This window comes from Nelumbo nucifera, chromosome 5 (genome assembly GCF_055504915.1).
Source record: "Nelumbo nucifera cultivar China Antique chromosome 5, China Antique-T2T, whole genome shotgun sequence".
NCBI lineage: Eukaryota > Viridiplantae > Streptophyta > Magnoliopsida > Proteales > Nelumbonaceae > Nelumbo > Nelumbo nucifera.
Window position 1 is genome coordinate 19,217,166 of NC_142653.1, and position 14,195 is coordinate 19,231,360.

Below are 14,195 nucleotides of genomic sequence, written 5' to 3' on the forward strand. Positions count from 1 at the left end.
TTTGTGCTCGAAGTTGGATAGATTCCTTTTTAACCTTGCCTGGGAGAATAGTTTGGAAAACTTGGTTGCTAGGGCATTACCCAAGGTCACCTCCGATCACTGTCCTATCCAAATAGGAATTGTTTCCTATAGGACCCAAACCTTTTAGATTCAAAAATATGTGGCTTACCCATCCAGATTTTGTGAAAAAAGTGAAGGAGTGGTGGGGTGAGGAGGAGAGGGGGGTAAGATGGAAGGGGATCAAGTTCCATAAGAAATTAAAAAGGTTGAGAGCCAAAATAAAAGAGTGGAATAGAGATCAGTTTGGTAGAATTGAGGAGCAAAAATTGGGCCTAATCTCTCAAATAGAGAATTTGGATGTAAAGGAATCTCACAATGGGCTGACCGAGGAGGACAGAGTGTTAAGGAGACAATTAAAAAAGGAGTTGGAAGAAGTGTTATTGAGGGAAGAAATCAGATGGAGACAAAAATCTAGACACAAGTGGATTAAGGAAGGAGATGGGAACACTAGATTCTTCCATGATTTGGCAAATGGGAGACGAAGAAAGAATTTTGTGACCAAGCTAGAGATAGGAGAGGAGGTGATTACCAACCAGGATGACATAGCCAGAAAATTTGTGGACCACTCCACTTCAAATCGATTTATAGAAGGCCTTTGAGTGAGAGAACAGTCATGGAAAGGGTGGATTGGCCAAGAATTGATGAAGGAGTGGCAAGGTGGCTGGAAAGGGATTTCGAGGAAGAAGAGATTAAGAAAGCTGTCTTTCTAATGGATAGATCCAAGGCTCCGGGTCCAGATGGCTTTACAATGGGTTTTTATCAAGACTGTTGGGAGGTGTTGAAAGAGGATCTAGCTGAAGTCTTTAAGGAATTTGCAGACAATCACACTATAAGCCCTGGAATTAATGCCACCTTTTTGGCCTTGATACCTAAGAAGAATGATGCCAACCACCCAAAAGATTATAGGCCTATTAGTCTGGTGACAAGCATCTATAAAATTCTGGCTAAAGTGCTCTCATTGAGGATCAAAACAGTCCTCCCTACCATCATTAGTGAAACTCAGGGGGCTTTCATTCAAGGGCGACAAGTAACAGATCAAATCTTAATTGTGAATGAGTGTGTGGAGGAAATGAAAAGGTCTAGTAGGAAAGGATTCATTTGTAAATTGGATCTTGAAAATGCCTATGATTTGGTGGACTGGGAGTTTCTATTAGAGGTTATGCGAAATGGTGGATTTGGGGACAAGTGGTGTAGTTGGATCTTTGGGTGTATCAGTACTTGTCACTACTCTATTCTGGTAAATGGTACGGTGAGGGATTTTTTTCCAGCTTGCAGGGGTGTCAGGCAAGGGGATCCACTTTCACCCTTTCTTTTTACCTTAGTAGTTGATGTGATTAGTAGGATCATTACTAAGGCTGACAGCGAAGATGCCATTAGGGGTTGGAGAATAGGGAGACACCAAGTCCCCGTCACCCACCTTCAGTTTGCAGACGACCTAATGATTTTTTGTGAAGGAGGTCTTAGTGAAAAGGTAGCAAACCTAAAGGACCTAATAAAAGGATTTGAAAGTGTCTCTAATTTGAGTATAAATCTGGAAAAGAGTTGCGTAGCAGGTATAAATTTGGAGGTAGGGGAGGTCGAGGCTATTGCGGAGTGTCTTGAGTGTTCCACCTCTGCTTGGCCTATGTCATATTTAGGGCTTCCTTTAGGGGCAAATCCTAGGGAGAGTAGATTTTGGACCCCAGTGTTAGAAAAGTTTGAGAAGAGATTAGTCTCATGGAAGAGGAACTATATCTCTTTAGGAGGAAGAATTACCCTAATAAGAGCTACCTTGGCTAACTTACCTAACTATTATTTGTCTGTTTTTAGGATACCAGTTAGGGAAGCTAGGAAGCTGGAAAAGTTGATGAGAGACTTCTTATGGGAGCCGGGACAAGAGAGAAAGGATCACTTGGTTAATTGGGAAATTGTCTGCAGAAGTAAAGAAGAGGGGGGTTTGGGAATTGGGAGGGTAACTAGAAAGAATCAAGCTCTGTTAGGGAAATGGTTGTGGAGATGGCCTTTGGAAAGAGAGAGATTGTGGCATGAGGTGGTGGGAAGCATTCATGGGAGGTCAAAGAATGGATGGGATGCTAGTGTATCGAGGCAAGCTAACCTAGCAGCACCTTGGAAGGCTATTCACAACACCCTTCCTCAATTCCTCAATTTTATCAGGTATGAAGTTTGTTCTGGCAACTCTATCCTTTTTTGGGAGGATATTTGGGTAGGAGACTCACCGTTAAAGGATTTGTTCCCTTCGCTTTTTTCTATTTCTTTGTACAAAAAAGAGGTGGTCTCAAAATTTGTCTCACCTTTGGGAACACCCTTAGATCCTACTTGGGATTTTGGGTTTCGTAGAGGACTTAGGGGTGCTGAAATTGAGTCTCTTTCTTTGTTGCTTGGGTGTCTTAATCAGGTTTGTTTGGATCCCTCCAAGCCAGATAAGAGGGTTTGGACTCCTAGACCCAATGGAACCTTCACTTGTGCTTCTTTTTTCAAGTCCATCTCTCAACTTCCTACTCACCAACCCTTTCTGTCAAAAGAAATTTGGTGTAGGCCAGTTCCCCCAAAAATTATGGCTTTTTGTTGGGAAGTTTTCCATGGGAAAGTAAACACTTTAGACAACCTACAAAAGAGAAGACCTTTTCTCTGTATTTCTCCTAATTGGTTTATCCTCTGTAGAGCTCACGGTGAGGATTGTTACCATCTATTAGTATCTTGTCCCTTTTCTGCAGACCTTTGGGCTTGACTACTTTCGTTGTTTGGGGGTAGTTGGAGTCTACCAGCAGAAGCTCACATGCTCTTCAACCATTCTACCTTTTATTGGCCTACAAAAATAGGGAGAATTATGTGGAGGTGTGCTCGTGCTGCCTTGACTTGGACTCTTTGGGAAGAAAGGAATCTCAGAATTTTTCAAGATAAGGAAAGGAACAGCCAAGATTTGAAAGACTGTGTGTTAAACAGGGCAATACATTGGCTGAAGACCTTGGAAATCTTTCATCAATTCTTCTTTAATGACATTTGGAGAAATTGGTCAGCAGTAGCAAGGTGTTCATCTTTAAAGGCCAAATCAATTACAAGCCGGTCTCCTCCACCCGGAGGCTCAATTAAGTTGAACTTTGATGGAAGCAGCATGGGTAATCCAGGATTATCCGGAGTGGGGGGTGCTTTGAGAAATGAGAAGGGAGAGATTTTGTTGCTCTACTCAGGTCCTTTGGGAATTGGGAATTCCATCAGGGCAGAACTTTTAGCTGTTGTACAAGGGGTCCAATTTGCAAACCAGCTGGTGGTACAACACCTAATAATCGAGGGGGATTCCAAAGTGGTGGTGGGTTGGTTGAAAAATTCTGAAGAGGCTATGTGGCGATACAAGAATGAAATGAAGAAATTTAGTTGGTTGACAAGGAATATGTTGGTCACTGTACAGTGGGTGGGGAGATCAGCAAATACCTTGTTAGATGTGTTAGCTAAACAAGGGGTAAATAGGGAAGAATTATTTTGGGCTCAGTTGTGATTCTTGTTTTTCTTTCCTAGTTTACTTGTAAGTTTCAAGGAGGGGCTGCAGCTCGCGCCTCTCGTTGGGATGATGTATGAACTCACTCTAATTTGCTTCTGAATCAATAAACTTATTATTATTCATCAAAAAAAAAAAAAGTTTCTCCAGTTTTGTTATGATATTGTATGAGGTTCTACAGTCCATTCCCACACCTTGGTTCCTTGTTATAGCAGTTGTTAGTTCTCCTTTTGTAATCCAAATTTAGGTATGTCAAGAAAGTATATACATGTGAGGATGTATATGCCATACAACCACCAAGAATGCAGAATTAGACAGGTAAAGAGCTATAAATAATTTCACTATAGAGGAGGCCCTTTCAATCCTAGCTCTAGCTAAATAGTTTGGCATAGAAGTAATTCTTTTGGAACTTATCTGATTTCACTGTTTCAGTTGCAATGGTAGACAATCAGGACAACTCGGACTTTTAAGAAAATCTCACAAGATGGAACAACTACATAGAAAGGGGAGCATGGCTCCTGCACATACTGGTGTTGAAGGGCCTTTTTATTAGCTTTTTCTCTCCATCACAAAGGCTGGGGAAGGGGGAAGGCAGCCTAGTAATAGGAGCTGTAGGAGATTATTTTATGATCTCCAGTATACCACAAAATTCCTTGGAGGATATGTTTCATGAACTAAGAAATGATAGGAAAGGGCATCTGATGGATTTAGAGGCAGATTTATCAGCCTGTGTTTATTTATTTCTTACCAAATTCACCAGTGTAAGTAATGGCTGCCTATAGGTAATCCGGGCCCATGGAATAGGAGGTGTTTCCAGAGATGGTGAAGGAAAAATAATTGCTCTATATTCCGGACTAATAGGAGTGGGAGATTCTTTGAGAGTGGAGATCATGTCCTTGAATCAAGGAGTAAGATTGGCCAAACAGTTGGGGCTACAGCAGATTGAGATAGAGGGGGATTCTAAATTGGTAATTGGGTGGATGCAATCAGGTTGTCTGGGAAATTGCAAAATAGACAGTTGATGAGGGAAGTTTTTAGTGTAATGAGGGAGGTGGGTGCTTGCTTTAAGTGGGCAAGAAGATCAGCTAATGGATTAGCTGATACCTTAACAAAACAAGGGACTGTAAGGGAGAGTTTGTACTGGGCAGTGCTTTAATGTATGTTGTTTGTTGGTTCAACTTCCTCTACTAGGGGTAGTACTGTAATGTATGTCTTTTTTTTTCTGGGAGGGGAGAGTCGGGTAAGAGAAGCTTTGAGTTGGAGTTGCAGAAAGAAAAGGAAAAGGAGCAGCAAGGAAGTGAGGAAGAGGATGGGTGGGAGAGCAATGTTTCTGTTGATGAGGTTGATGAAGCTTTTAGGTTTAGAGACCTTCCAGGAGTAGAAAGCTGAGGAGGTTGGTAGATTTTTATATTGATGCCTCAGTTAAAGCAGATTTGAGGAGGGAAAAGTCAATCAGGGGCAGGGGTAGGGGTGGTAGAGGTAGCCGGTCGATTTAGGTCATTTTGGGTGTGTAGAAGGGAGGAGTATCAGTATGTGGAAGGCTGGGATTGGTAGGGGGTTTTTCTGTGTTGGTTCTTGTTGTTTGTAAAGGGAATAGGTTTGGCTTGATGTGTTAAAGTTTTCAGTGTGTTTGATCGTAGGCGGGAATATCTCTTTCCCGCTTCAAGTCTTTTGTTGGTTTTTCCTTTGCTCAGTATCCCGAGCTATGCCTTGATTGTTCCCTTGTATCTCCTTTTTTCCTTTTAATAAAAATTTTTCTTTTACCTATCGAGAAAAATGGCTACCCAATTATTTTTTTCCCCTAGCACCAAGATCATATTTTTTCCATTGGCAAAGCACATTGAAATGTTCCCTGGGGATATGCCCAATCTAGTGCTATTACCTAAGAAGAATTCCATAATTCCTTGGTCTATTTGTAGGGATGAGGAGTGCATGATAGATTCACCATCCTAGAGGCACACATTACATGCATGGGTGAGATGTATAATGCTCAAGTGCTTTTTCTGAAGGACATCATATATGATAAACTAACATGAAGAATGATACTCGAGGTAGAAAAAATGGAGTACCAAAGCTTTCTTTCTAGAAAAACATTGGATGCTGATCTTGGTTCATAGAACACATGTTTTGGGCTCAAATGTAATCTTGGTTTGGGTCATCTTCTAAAGCTGGTTTTTATTTTCACAACTTCTTGTTGTAACGTGATTTTTTCTAATTAATGAAATCTTTTCTGTGTTGCTGATCGAAAAATTAAAAAAAAAAAACATTGGATGCCGGGTTAGGGACAATAGAGATGGAAAAAAAAATTGTCTATAGACAACAAAAGATTTTGGGATTCACATACATCCATCAGGTTCTGCAGCGGGAGGTAGACCTCTTTAAGCGCTTCAAAGATCAACGTGATTCACTCCACCTATGGGTTTCCCAAGAGCTATGGAGAAGTGAAGGTTCAAAGAAAGGATATGCTTTGCATGTGAGAGTGTGCCAGAAACAGTGACCTCCTTGGATCAGGAAATTTAGACAGGTGGATTCTGGGTCAGCTGTTACTAAGAGATTGGTTTCCTCACCATGTCTGACCAGAGCTTAATATGATTCCCATTACCCAAGCTATGTTTTGAGTAAGAACTGAAAGTATTTTAGCTTTTAGGAATACCTTGCTATATAAAATTTGCTTTTCTTGTATACCTTTCAACACTTTTCTAATTTTAGTTTCATGCTTTTCTTAACAAATATGGACAATTTATAAGGCTCAAGACTCAAGCCTCAAGGCTTATGCTTCATGCACCTTAATGTCCTGGCACCTCACTTCACACCCAAGTGCTTTTAAACATTGATTTCCTTCTATATGTATTGACATTTTTTGCTCATGAACCAATCTTCATCTTTGTTTCATTAATATTCTAATCCATGTACTTATTGATGTTTACATGTGCTTAAAAAGATACATAATTTATAATGCTTTTAATGAATTTCTAAGTTCTATCATATTCACCATCTAGTTTCAATATGTGGATGGCTCTACATGGTATTAAATGCATTTATTCTGTACGATGTCTTAGGTTGATAGCTAGCTATCCTTATGGTGCAGACTTGCTACACCAAACCCAAGGACATATATTGGATCTGGCAAGGTTGCAGAAATAAAGACTGCAATTCGTGCCCTGGACGTTGAGACTGTGATATTTGATGATGAGCTCTCACCGGGGTAAGATGCCAAATTGTGCACTTGTTTATTCATGAATATATTTTCCATTATATTCAGTTGGTATAGAAGAAAAAAACTTTTCACTCCTTTTTTATAAAGCATTACATCCTGATACCTTTGTATAGCTATCAGCTTGATTTAAAACACACCAGAATGCAGGCTGAATGCATGAAACTCTTTTCACCTGCAGAATGCGGGCTTAAATCACCACCATAAAAGTGATATGTATCTGTCCCAAGTGTAAATTGGGAGCAGCATACTTATTTTGATTTTTGAAGTTACAACCCACCGTCTTGTTCTAAAGTGCCCTGTTTACAAGAGATGTTTAGTCTGTCTAAAGCATTGACAGAAATTACCTTCTCATTGCCAAATGTTAACAATGACAAAAGCACTGCTTGAGGTTCATTTTTGCCATAGGCCAACTAATGCTGCAAACGGTAATAGCCTGTTTATACAAAAAGGCAAGTCCAGCTATGTTGTGTGGAGCAAAGTGCTGGGAAATCAAGAAATAACAAATCCAAAAAATGAGTTGGCAGAAATGTGTATGCTGAAGTGGATGAGTGGAAAAACTAGAAAGGATAGGATCAGATATGAAGTCATTTGAAGGAACCTAAAGATAACTCTAAAAAGTGATAAAATAAAAGAAAGTAGACTAAGATGGTTTGGTGAGGGTGGGCCCTTGGTGCAACGGTTGGGTTGCTAGACTAGGATGGTTTGATCACGTGCATAGAAGACCATCAACAGTATCCGTAAGAAGAAGTGATCTATTGCAAGTTTAAGTGACTAGAACAGCTAAGTGTAGACCAAAAAAGGACATGGATCGAAGTAATAAGAAATGATTTAAGTATCCATAATTTAACATTGGATATTGCATTAAACAGAATGGAATGGAAAAACAGGTTTCATGTAGCTGACCCCATATAGTGTGGGGATAAGGCTTGGATGATGATGATGATGATGATGATGATGCAAAGAGGAAAGTGGAATGTGGGATTTTAGCCATAATGAGGTCATTCTTTTAGAACCAGTGATTTTATCTCACAAGTAGTGCTGTTGCCTATTTTCTTTGTATTTAATATAACTAATGGGTACAATATTATCTGTATTAGATGGGAGTGAGTTAGTCGAAGTAAGGAGGAAGGAGGATTAGGATTAGGGAATATTACTTTTAAGAATGTAGCTCTTCTAGGTAAGTGGTTGTGGAGATGGCCTTTAGAGAGGGAGAGGTTATGGCATGAAGTGGTGGCAAGTATCCATGGCTGTTCTGGAAACAGTTGGGATGCAGGGGTATCCAGACGGGCAACTCTTGCAACACCTTGGAAGGCAATTCATGGCATCCTCCCACAGTTTATATACTTTGTAAGGTATGATGCTTGCTCTGGGACTCGGGTTCTCTTCTGGGAAGACACTTGGGTGGGAAATTTTCCCCTTAAGGATCTGATCCCTTCTCTCTTCTCTATTTCCCTTTATAAAAAAGAACATGTGTCTTCCTTTCTTTTGTCCCCGTATACCCCCTTGTCAACAAATTGGGACATTGGCTTCCGTAGAGGGTTGAGGGATGAGGAATCCCTATCAGTCTCTGAGCTCTTATTGCTACTTGATTCTGATTGCCTAGACCCACTCATTTCTGATAGGAGGATTTGGACTTTGACTCCGAAAGGGTCGTTTGCTTGTGCTTCTTTCTTTAATTCCCTTTGCTCCAGTTCCTCTCCTCGGGTTTTCCCTGTTAAGGAAGTATGGTCTAGGCCTGTTCCCCCCAAAATAGTTGTGTTTTGTTGGGAAGTTTACTATGGTAAAATCAATACAATGAATAACCTGCAGAAGAAAAGACCCTTCTTGTGTTTATCCCCTAACTGGTGTATTTTGTGTAAAGCGCAGAATGAGGACTGTTACCACTTATTGATTTCTTGTCCTTTTGCTGCAGCCATTTGGAACTGGGTATTTGATTTGTTTGAGTGCAGGTGGAACTTGCCAGCTGAGGTAAATTTGTTGTTTTCCCCTTCTACCTTTGTGTTGACCACAAGAAGAGGGAGAATCATGTTGAAGTGTATAAGAGTAGCTCTCCTTTGGACTATTTGGGAAGAGAGAAATTCCAGAATTTTTCAGGAGAAGGGAAGAAGCATTCTTGAGGTCAAAGAGTGTATTATTACAAGAACTATGTTGTGGCTGAAATCCTTAAAACTCTTTGAAGATTTAATGAGGAATTGGTCTGCAGTTGCCCTCACATCCTCTAGGAAGCCTAGAGTTCAAGTAACTTGGACTCCGCCGATGGAGGGTTTTGTTAAGCTGAACTTTGACGGGAGTAGTCAGGGTAACCAAGGACCGTCTGGGATTGGTGGTGTACTGAGAGATGAGAACAGCAACATCATTGCCTTTTCTTCGGGACCGGTGGGAATAGGAGACTCTGTGAGGGCTGAACTCCTAGCTGCAGCACGGGGGGTATAGATTGCTTATCAACTTGGAGTGCAAAACTTAATAATTGAAGGAGACTCCAAGGTGGTAGTAGGATGGTTGGCTGATCCGGGTACTGTCACTTGGAACTTTAAGGATATCTTAAAAAAGGTCAAATGGCTATTGAGGGGCATGGCAGTTAGAGTTCAGTGGTTGGGTAGATCGGCCAATGCCTTGGCCGATCATCTTGCTAAACAAGGGGCTAATCGGGTTTCATTGTATTGGGCTTCTCTGTAATTTTCTTTTTCCATAGTTTTGTTCTTTAACTAAAGGGTTGATGGTCTCTTCCATCTCCCCTCCTTAAAGGGGAGGTAGCATCTCGTGCCTCTCCCTAAATTGTACTATCTTTGGCTTTGATTTAATAAATCTGATAATTCACTGATAAAAAAAAATATTATCTGTATTATGCTGAGATGTCACATCAAGTCCAGTTGCTTAAATTGGTTCCATTTGCAACTTCTTGCATTAAACCTTAATTAATCAAACCTTTTAGTGCTGTAAAAGGTGTCACATTGAGTCCAGTTGCTTAAATTGGTTCCATTTTTACCTGTTTGCATTAAACCTTAATTGCCGAAACCTTTTAGTGCTGCAAAAGAATGGTTGAAAACATGTTATTACTGTTCTGACATATAGTGCAATTCAGTATCTACACACGACTTTTGTAGTTCAGAAGCCAACACCATAAAACAATCATATGATCACAATTTTTTAATTAGTGTCATACTCAACTGTTGTACTAGTCTAACTTTCAGATGGTTCAGATTGTTGGGTCCTGTATAGAAGAGAAAGAAACTTAAGCCATCAAACTAGAGTCATGGACATAGTTGTCAAGGCGACGCCTAGGCAACAAGGCGCCCTTTGAGGCTCGCCGCGCCTAATCGCCTAACAGTTTTCTACTTCCTACTATAAGATACTTCTTTATTCATTCTTTTTTGAGATTATAATTATAAAATAGACATTATTAACTAAAATAATCATTTTGTGTATTTATTACTAATTTCCTTTTATTATTTTCTTATTTATTAGGGCTTAATCAACACAAACATTGCTAAATGCTGTATTGAACCCTCAAAGACTTAAAAACCTGAACCAATAATAAGTAAGGAAGAACTAAAAATTTTATCTAATCAGCACATTTTCCTCTTCCATATATTCTTTTACTACTACTTCTTCTTCTACTACTACTACTACTACCAATACTTTTTATTTTCTTCTTTTCCTATAACAAAAATAAGGGTTCAGCCCCTATATGTTTTGAATTTTATTTTCCTTCTTCCTTTTCTTCTCATGAATATATTGATTCTCTATACTTTAATATGAAATTTATACTTTTCTTATGAAAATAATGAATAATTATTAAAGAAATATGGTTATGGTACCTAGGGAACTACCCTAGGATCTATGTTTTTAACATAAAAAATCCATCGCCTAGGCGACTAGGCGCCCCCCAATCGCCTAGCCTCGCCTTGGCGCCTTGAAAACTATGGTCATGGATTGGAAGATATTTCTTGTTCTTGGTATATTTGGTTTTAGGAATTAGGACTAAGGGCATTGAAACAACTTTATGCCTTGATGTTTTCCAGTAATGTGTCAAATACTACAAATACTTGGGTCTTGGATCCGTTTGATTGCATGCTGCACCTATTATATATTTGATATTTGAGTCATGTAAAAATCAAGGTTTTTAAAACCGAACCGGGTAGGGAACCGTTTTGGGTCCGGTTCTTGGGTCAAGCGGTCCGACCATTTGAACTGAATGGATGCCCCGTTCTAACAAAAAAAAGTAAAAAAAAAAAAACAGCCAAAAACTGTTGTCCGAGTCGACAAGTCGACGGTTCGACCACCCAGGTCAGCGGTTCACTAACCAAATCAACAGTTTTTTGGCCAAAAAGCGATTCTGGGCTGAAGCGGAACCGGCCAAATCCCAGTTTTTCTAGCCCAACCGTTTCAGTCCGGTCCGATTTTGAAAACACTAGTAAAAATTGACTTGATGATGCAATAATACCACATGTTTCCTAACTATCCTATACCATGAGGCTTATATCATCTAGAACTGATATAAGTGGTAGGAGCTTTCACCATTAGCCTTACAAAGAATGCACCAACTAGGAGATAAGCACCAATAAGGCCTTTTCCTTTGGAGTAAATCATGAGTATTACATCTTTCCAAGAAGGCTTCCCAACAAAAAGCTCCAACCCTCAGAGGAATTGGCTCACCCCAAACTTCCTTAATTGGGAAATTTTGTGCCAAATTACTGGTAGAATGCAAAAGGGAATTAAAGAAGGAAACACAAGAGAATGCCCCGGAGGGAGTTAGAGTCCATGGTCTCTTATCCCTCTCAGAGGGATCCAATACCACCCCATTTAGGATTTGAATCAAACTCATTACATTTTTAGCTTTTGAATCCCTTAGGCCTCTCCTAAATCATAGCTCCCAATCAAACCCAAAGTTGGACTGAGAAGGAACCATAAAACTAGACACAAGCTTGCCCTTGTACCGAGAAAGTGAGAAAAGGGAAGGAAATTGGTCTTTCAAAGGTAAATCACCCACCCAAATGTTCTCCCAAAATTTTACCTGATTCCCAGAACAAAGGTCATACTTGATGTGTTGTAGAAAGGAAGGTAGAATGGCATGAATGGATTTCTAAGGGGAGGCTCCAGTTTACCTTTCCAAAGACCCTGTATCCTAGCCATTTCCCTAACAAAGTCTCATTCTTCTTTCGAACATTGCCTAGTCCTAACCTCCATCAGCCTTACTTTTAAAGACCAAATCCCAATTTACCCTATGATCCTTCTTTTCCTCCCCTGGTTCCCACAAGAAGTCCCTCATCAACTTTTCCAATATTCTAAAAACTAATAAGTAATACAAGGCAAACTTGCCAATGTAGACTTAATCAATGTGATTCTGCCACCCAAAGAGATAAATAGTTCTTCCAAGCGGCTAGCTTCTTCTGAAACCTATCAATTACAAGGCTCCAAAAACTTTCTTTCTTCGGGTTATCACCTAGGGGCATCCCCAAATAGTTCATAGGCCATTGAGCTACCACACACCCCAAGGCTTCATCCCTTTCCCTTATAGCTCTCTCTTCCATATTAATCCCCACTACACAATTCTTATCAAAATTCACCTTCATATTAGACATCTGCTCAAATACGTGAACCGCCAACTTCAAATTTCTGGCCCATCTCACATCCTCCCCCTCACAAAACAAGATAGTATCATCAGCAAATTGTAAGTGGGGTATAGGTATACTATCTTTTCCAACCCTCCATCCCCTCACTAGACCTCTTGAATATGCTTCTCAATTAACCTCCCCAACACTTCTGCAATCACGGTGAAAAGGAAAGGAGAGAGGGGGTCCTCTTGTCTAATTTCCCTTAAAGATGGAAAGTGATCCACTACACAATTTGCACCATTTCTTCCCGAAGCCAAAGCAATCCGACACTTGCATAAAAAAAGATCAATCAACCATATCATAAGCCTTTTCTAAGTCCAACTTACACATAATCCCTTTCTTCCTTATTGTCTTCAGATCCCCCACACACTCATTGGCAATTAAACTTTGATCCACAATCTGTCTATCTCCCACAAAGGCTCCTTGATTCTGTGAAATTAGATTTGGAAGCACCTCTCTAATTCTTCTAGACAGGACCTTGGCAATTATCTTACACAAGTTATTAACCAAACTGATGGGTCTAAAGTCTCTTGGATGACTTTCTCCCACTTTCTTTGGGACCAAAGCTATAAAGGTTGAGTTCAGTCCCGGATTTATCACCCCCCTTTGGAAGAACTCATTGAAGACTTTAATGATATCCTATTTTAGAATCTCCAATAGTCTAGTAAAAAGCCATGGTGAATCCATAAGGCCTAGGTGCTTTAGATCTATCCATTAAAAAGATTGCTTCCCTAATTTCCTCCTCAATCTTTCTTTCCAGCCACCTCTTTTTCTCCTCAAACAGTTTTGGCCAGTCCAAACCTTGTAACTAGAATTTCTGATTTAAGGGCCTTCTATAAATCGACTTAAAATGCTCCACAAAGGCCCTAGCAATCTCATCCTGCTGAGTAATAGACATCCCATCAACCTCCAATTTGAAAGGTGTGGGGTGGGCCCTCTATTTCCAAGATCCTCCCTCACTAATGTAGTAAGCCAATGATCTGAAGTTACCTTAGGCAAAGTTCTAGAAATAACAACTCCCCAGTGGTCCTCCCAATCTGCTGTGAACAAAAACCTATCCAGTTTAGAGCATATAGGGTTCTCCTGAAGGTTAGACCAAGTGAACAAACCATGCAACAAAGGAATCTCTTACAACTCAGAACTGTTGATAAGGTTGTTAAAGCTTCTCATGCTGGTAGTAATACCTCTCCTCACACTATTGGTCTCCTCCAAGAATCTGATGACATTGAAATCTCCTCCTAAACACCATGGGCCTTCCCAAAGTCCTCTAATGTCTCCCAATTCCTCCCAAAATTCACATCTTTCTTTGTAACCAGTTAGGCCATATACATTGGTTAGTACCCATTCAAAATTGTCTACCCTATGCCTGAATTTAATGGAGACAGTAAACTTTCCATCAGCTCCTCCGCTCCCTCCATAGCCTCTTCTTTCCACAGTGTGACAATTCCACCTGACCTCCCCCAAGAAGGGCACACAGCCCATTTGATTCCCCTTGCCTTCCACAGAGGTCTAGCATGTCTACTCTCAAACTCCATCAACTTAGACTCCTGAATCAGCACTACATCCAAATCTTCTCTTCTTTTTATTACTGGCCTTTTCCTAACCCCCCCCCCCTGTTCCCTAACATTCCAGCTGAGAATCTTTATCTTCACTTCCTAAGGACCCCTTCCCTGTCCCTTTTTCAGTTAATCCCTCTTCTTCTCCCCGTTCTATCACTAAATTCCTTATCTTCTTCTACATCTCTCCTCAGCCTCTTTAACTCACTTAGCTTCCTCTTTCTCGGTTTGCCCTCTACTTTTCTTTCCTCAGA

The 14,195-nt window shown here is 40.3% G+C and overlaps 1 protein-coding gene across 2 annotated transcripts in view; it reads left to right on the top strand.

Annotated features, from left to right (window-relative positions):
• LOC104595605 (GTP-binding protein, HflX) overlaps positions 1–14,195 on the top strand; it is a 32,109-nt gene that overhangs the window by 5,539 nt on the left and 12,375 nt on the right. For both annotated transcript variants that reach the window (XM_010256400.3, XM_010256399.3), the window contains exon 3: positions 6,642–6,758. In XM_010256400.3, coding sequence (XP_010254702.1) covers positions 6,642–6,758 — 117 coding nt within the window. The remainder of the gene's footprint in view (positions 1–6,641; positions 6,759–14,195) is intronic.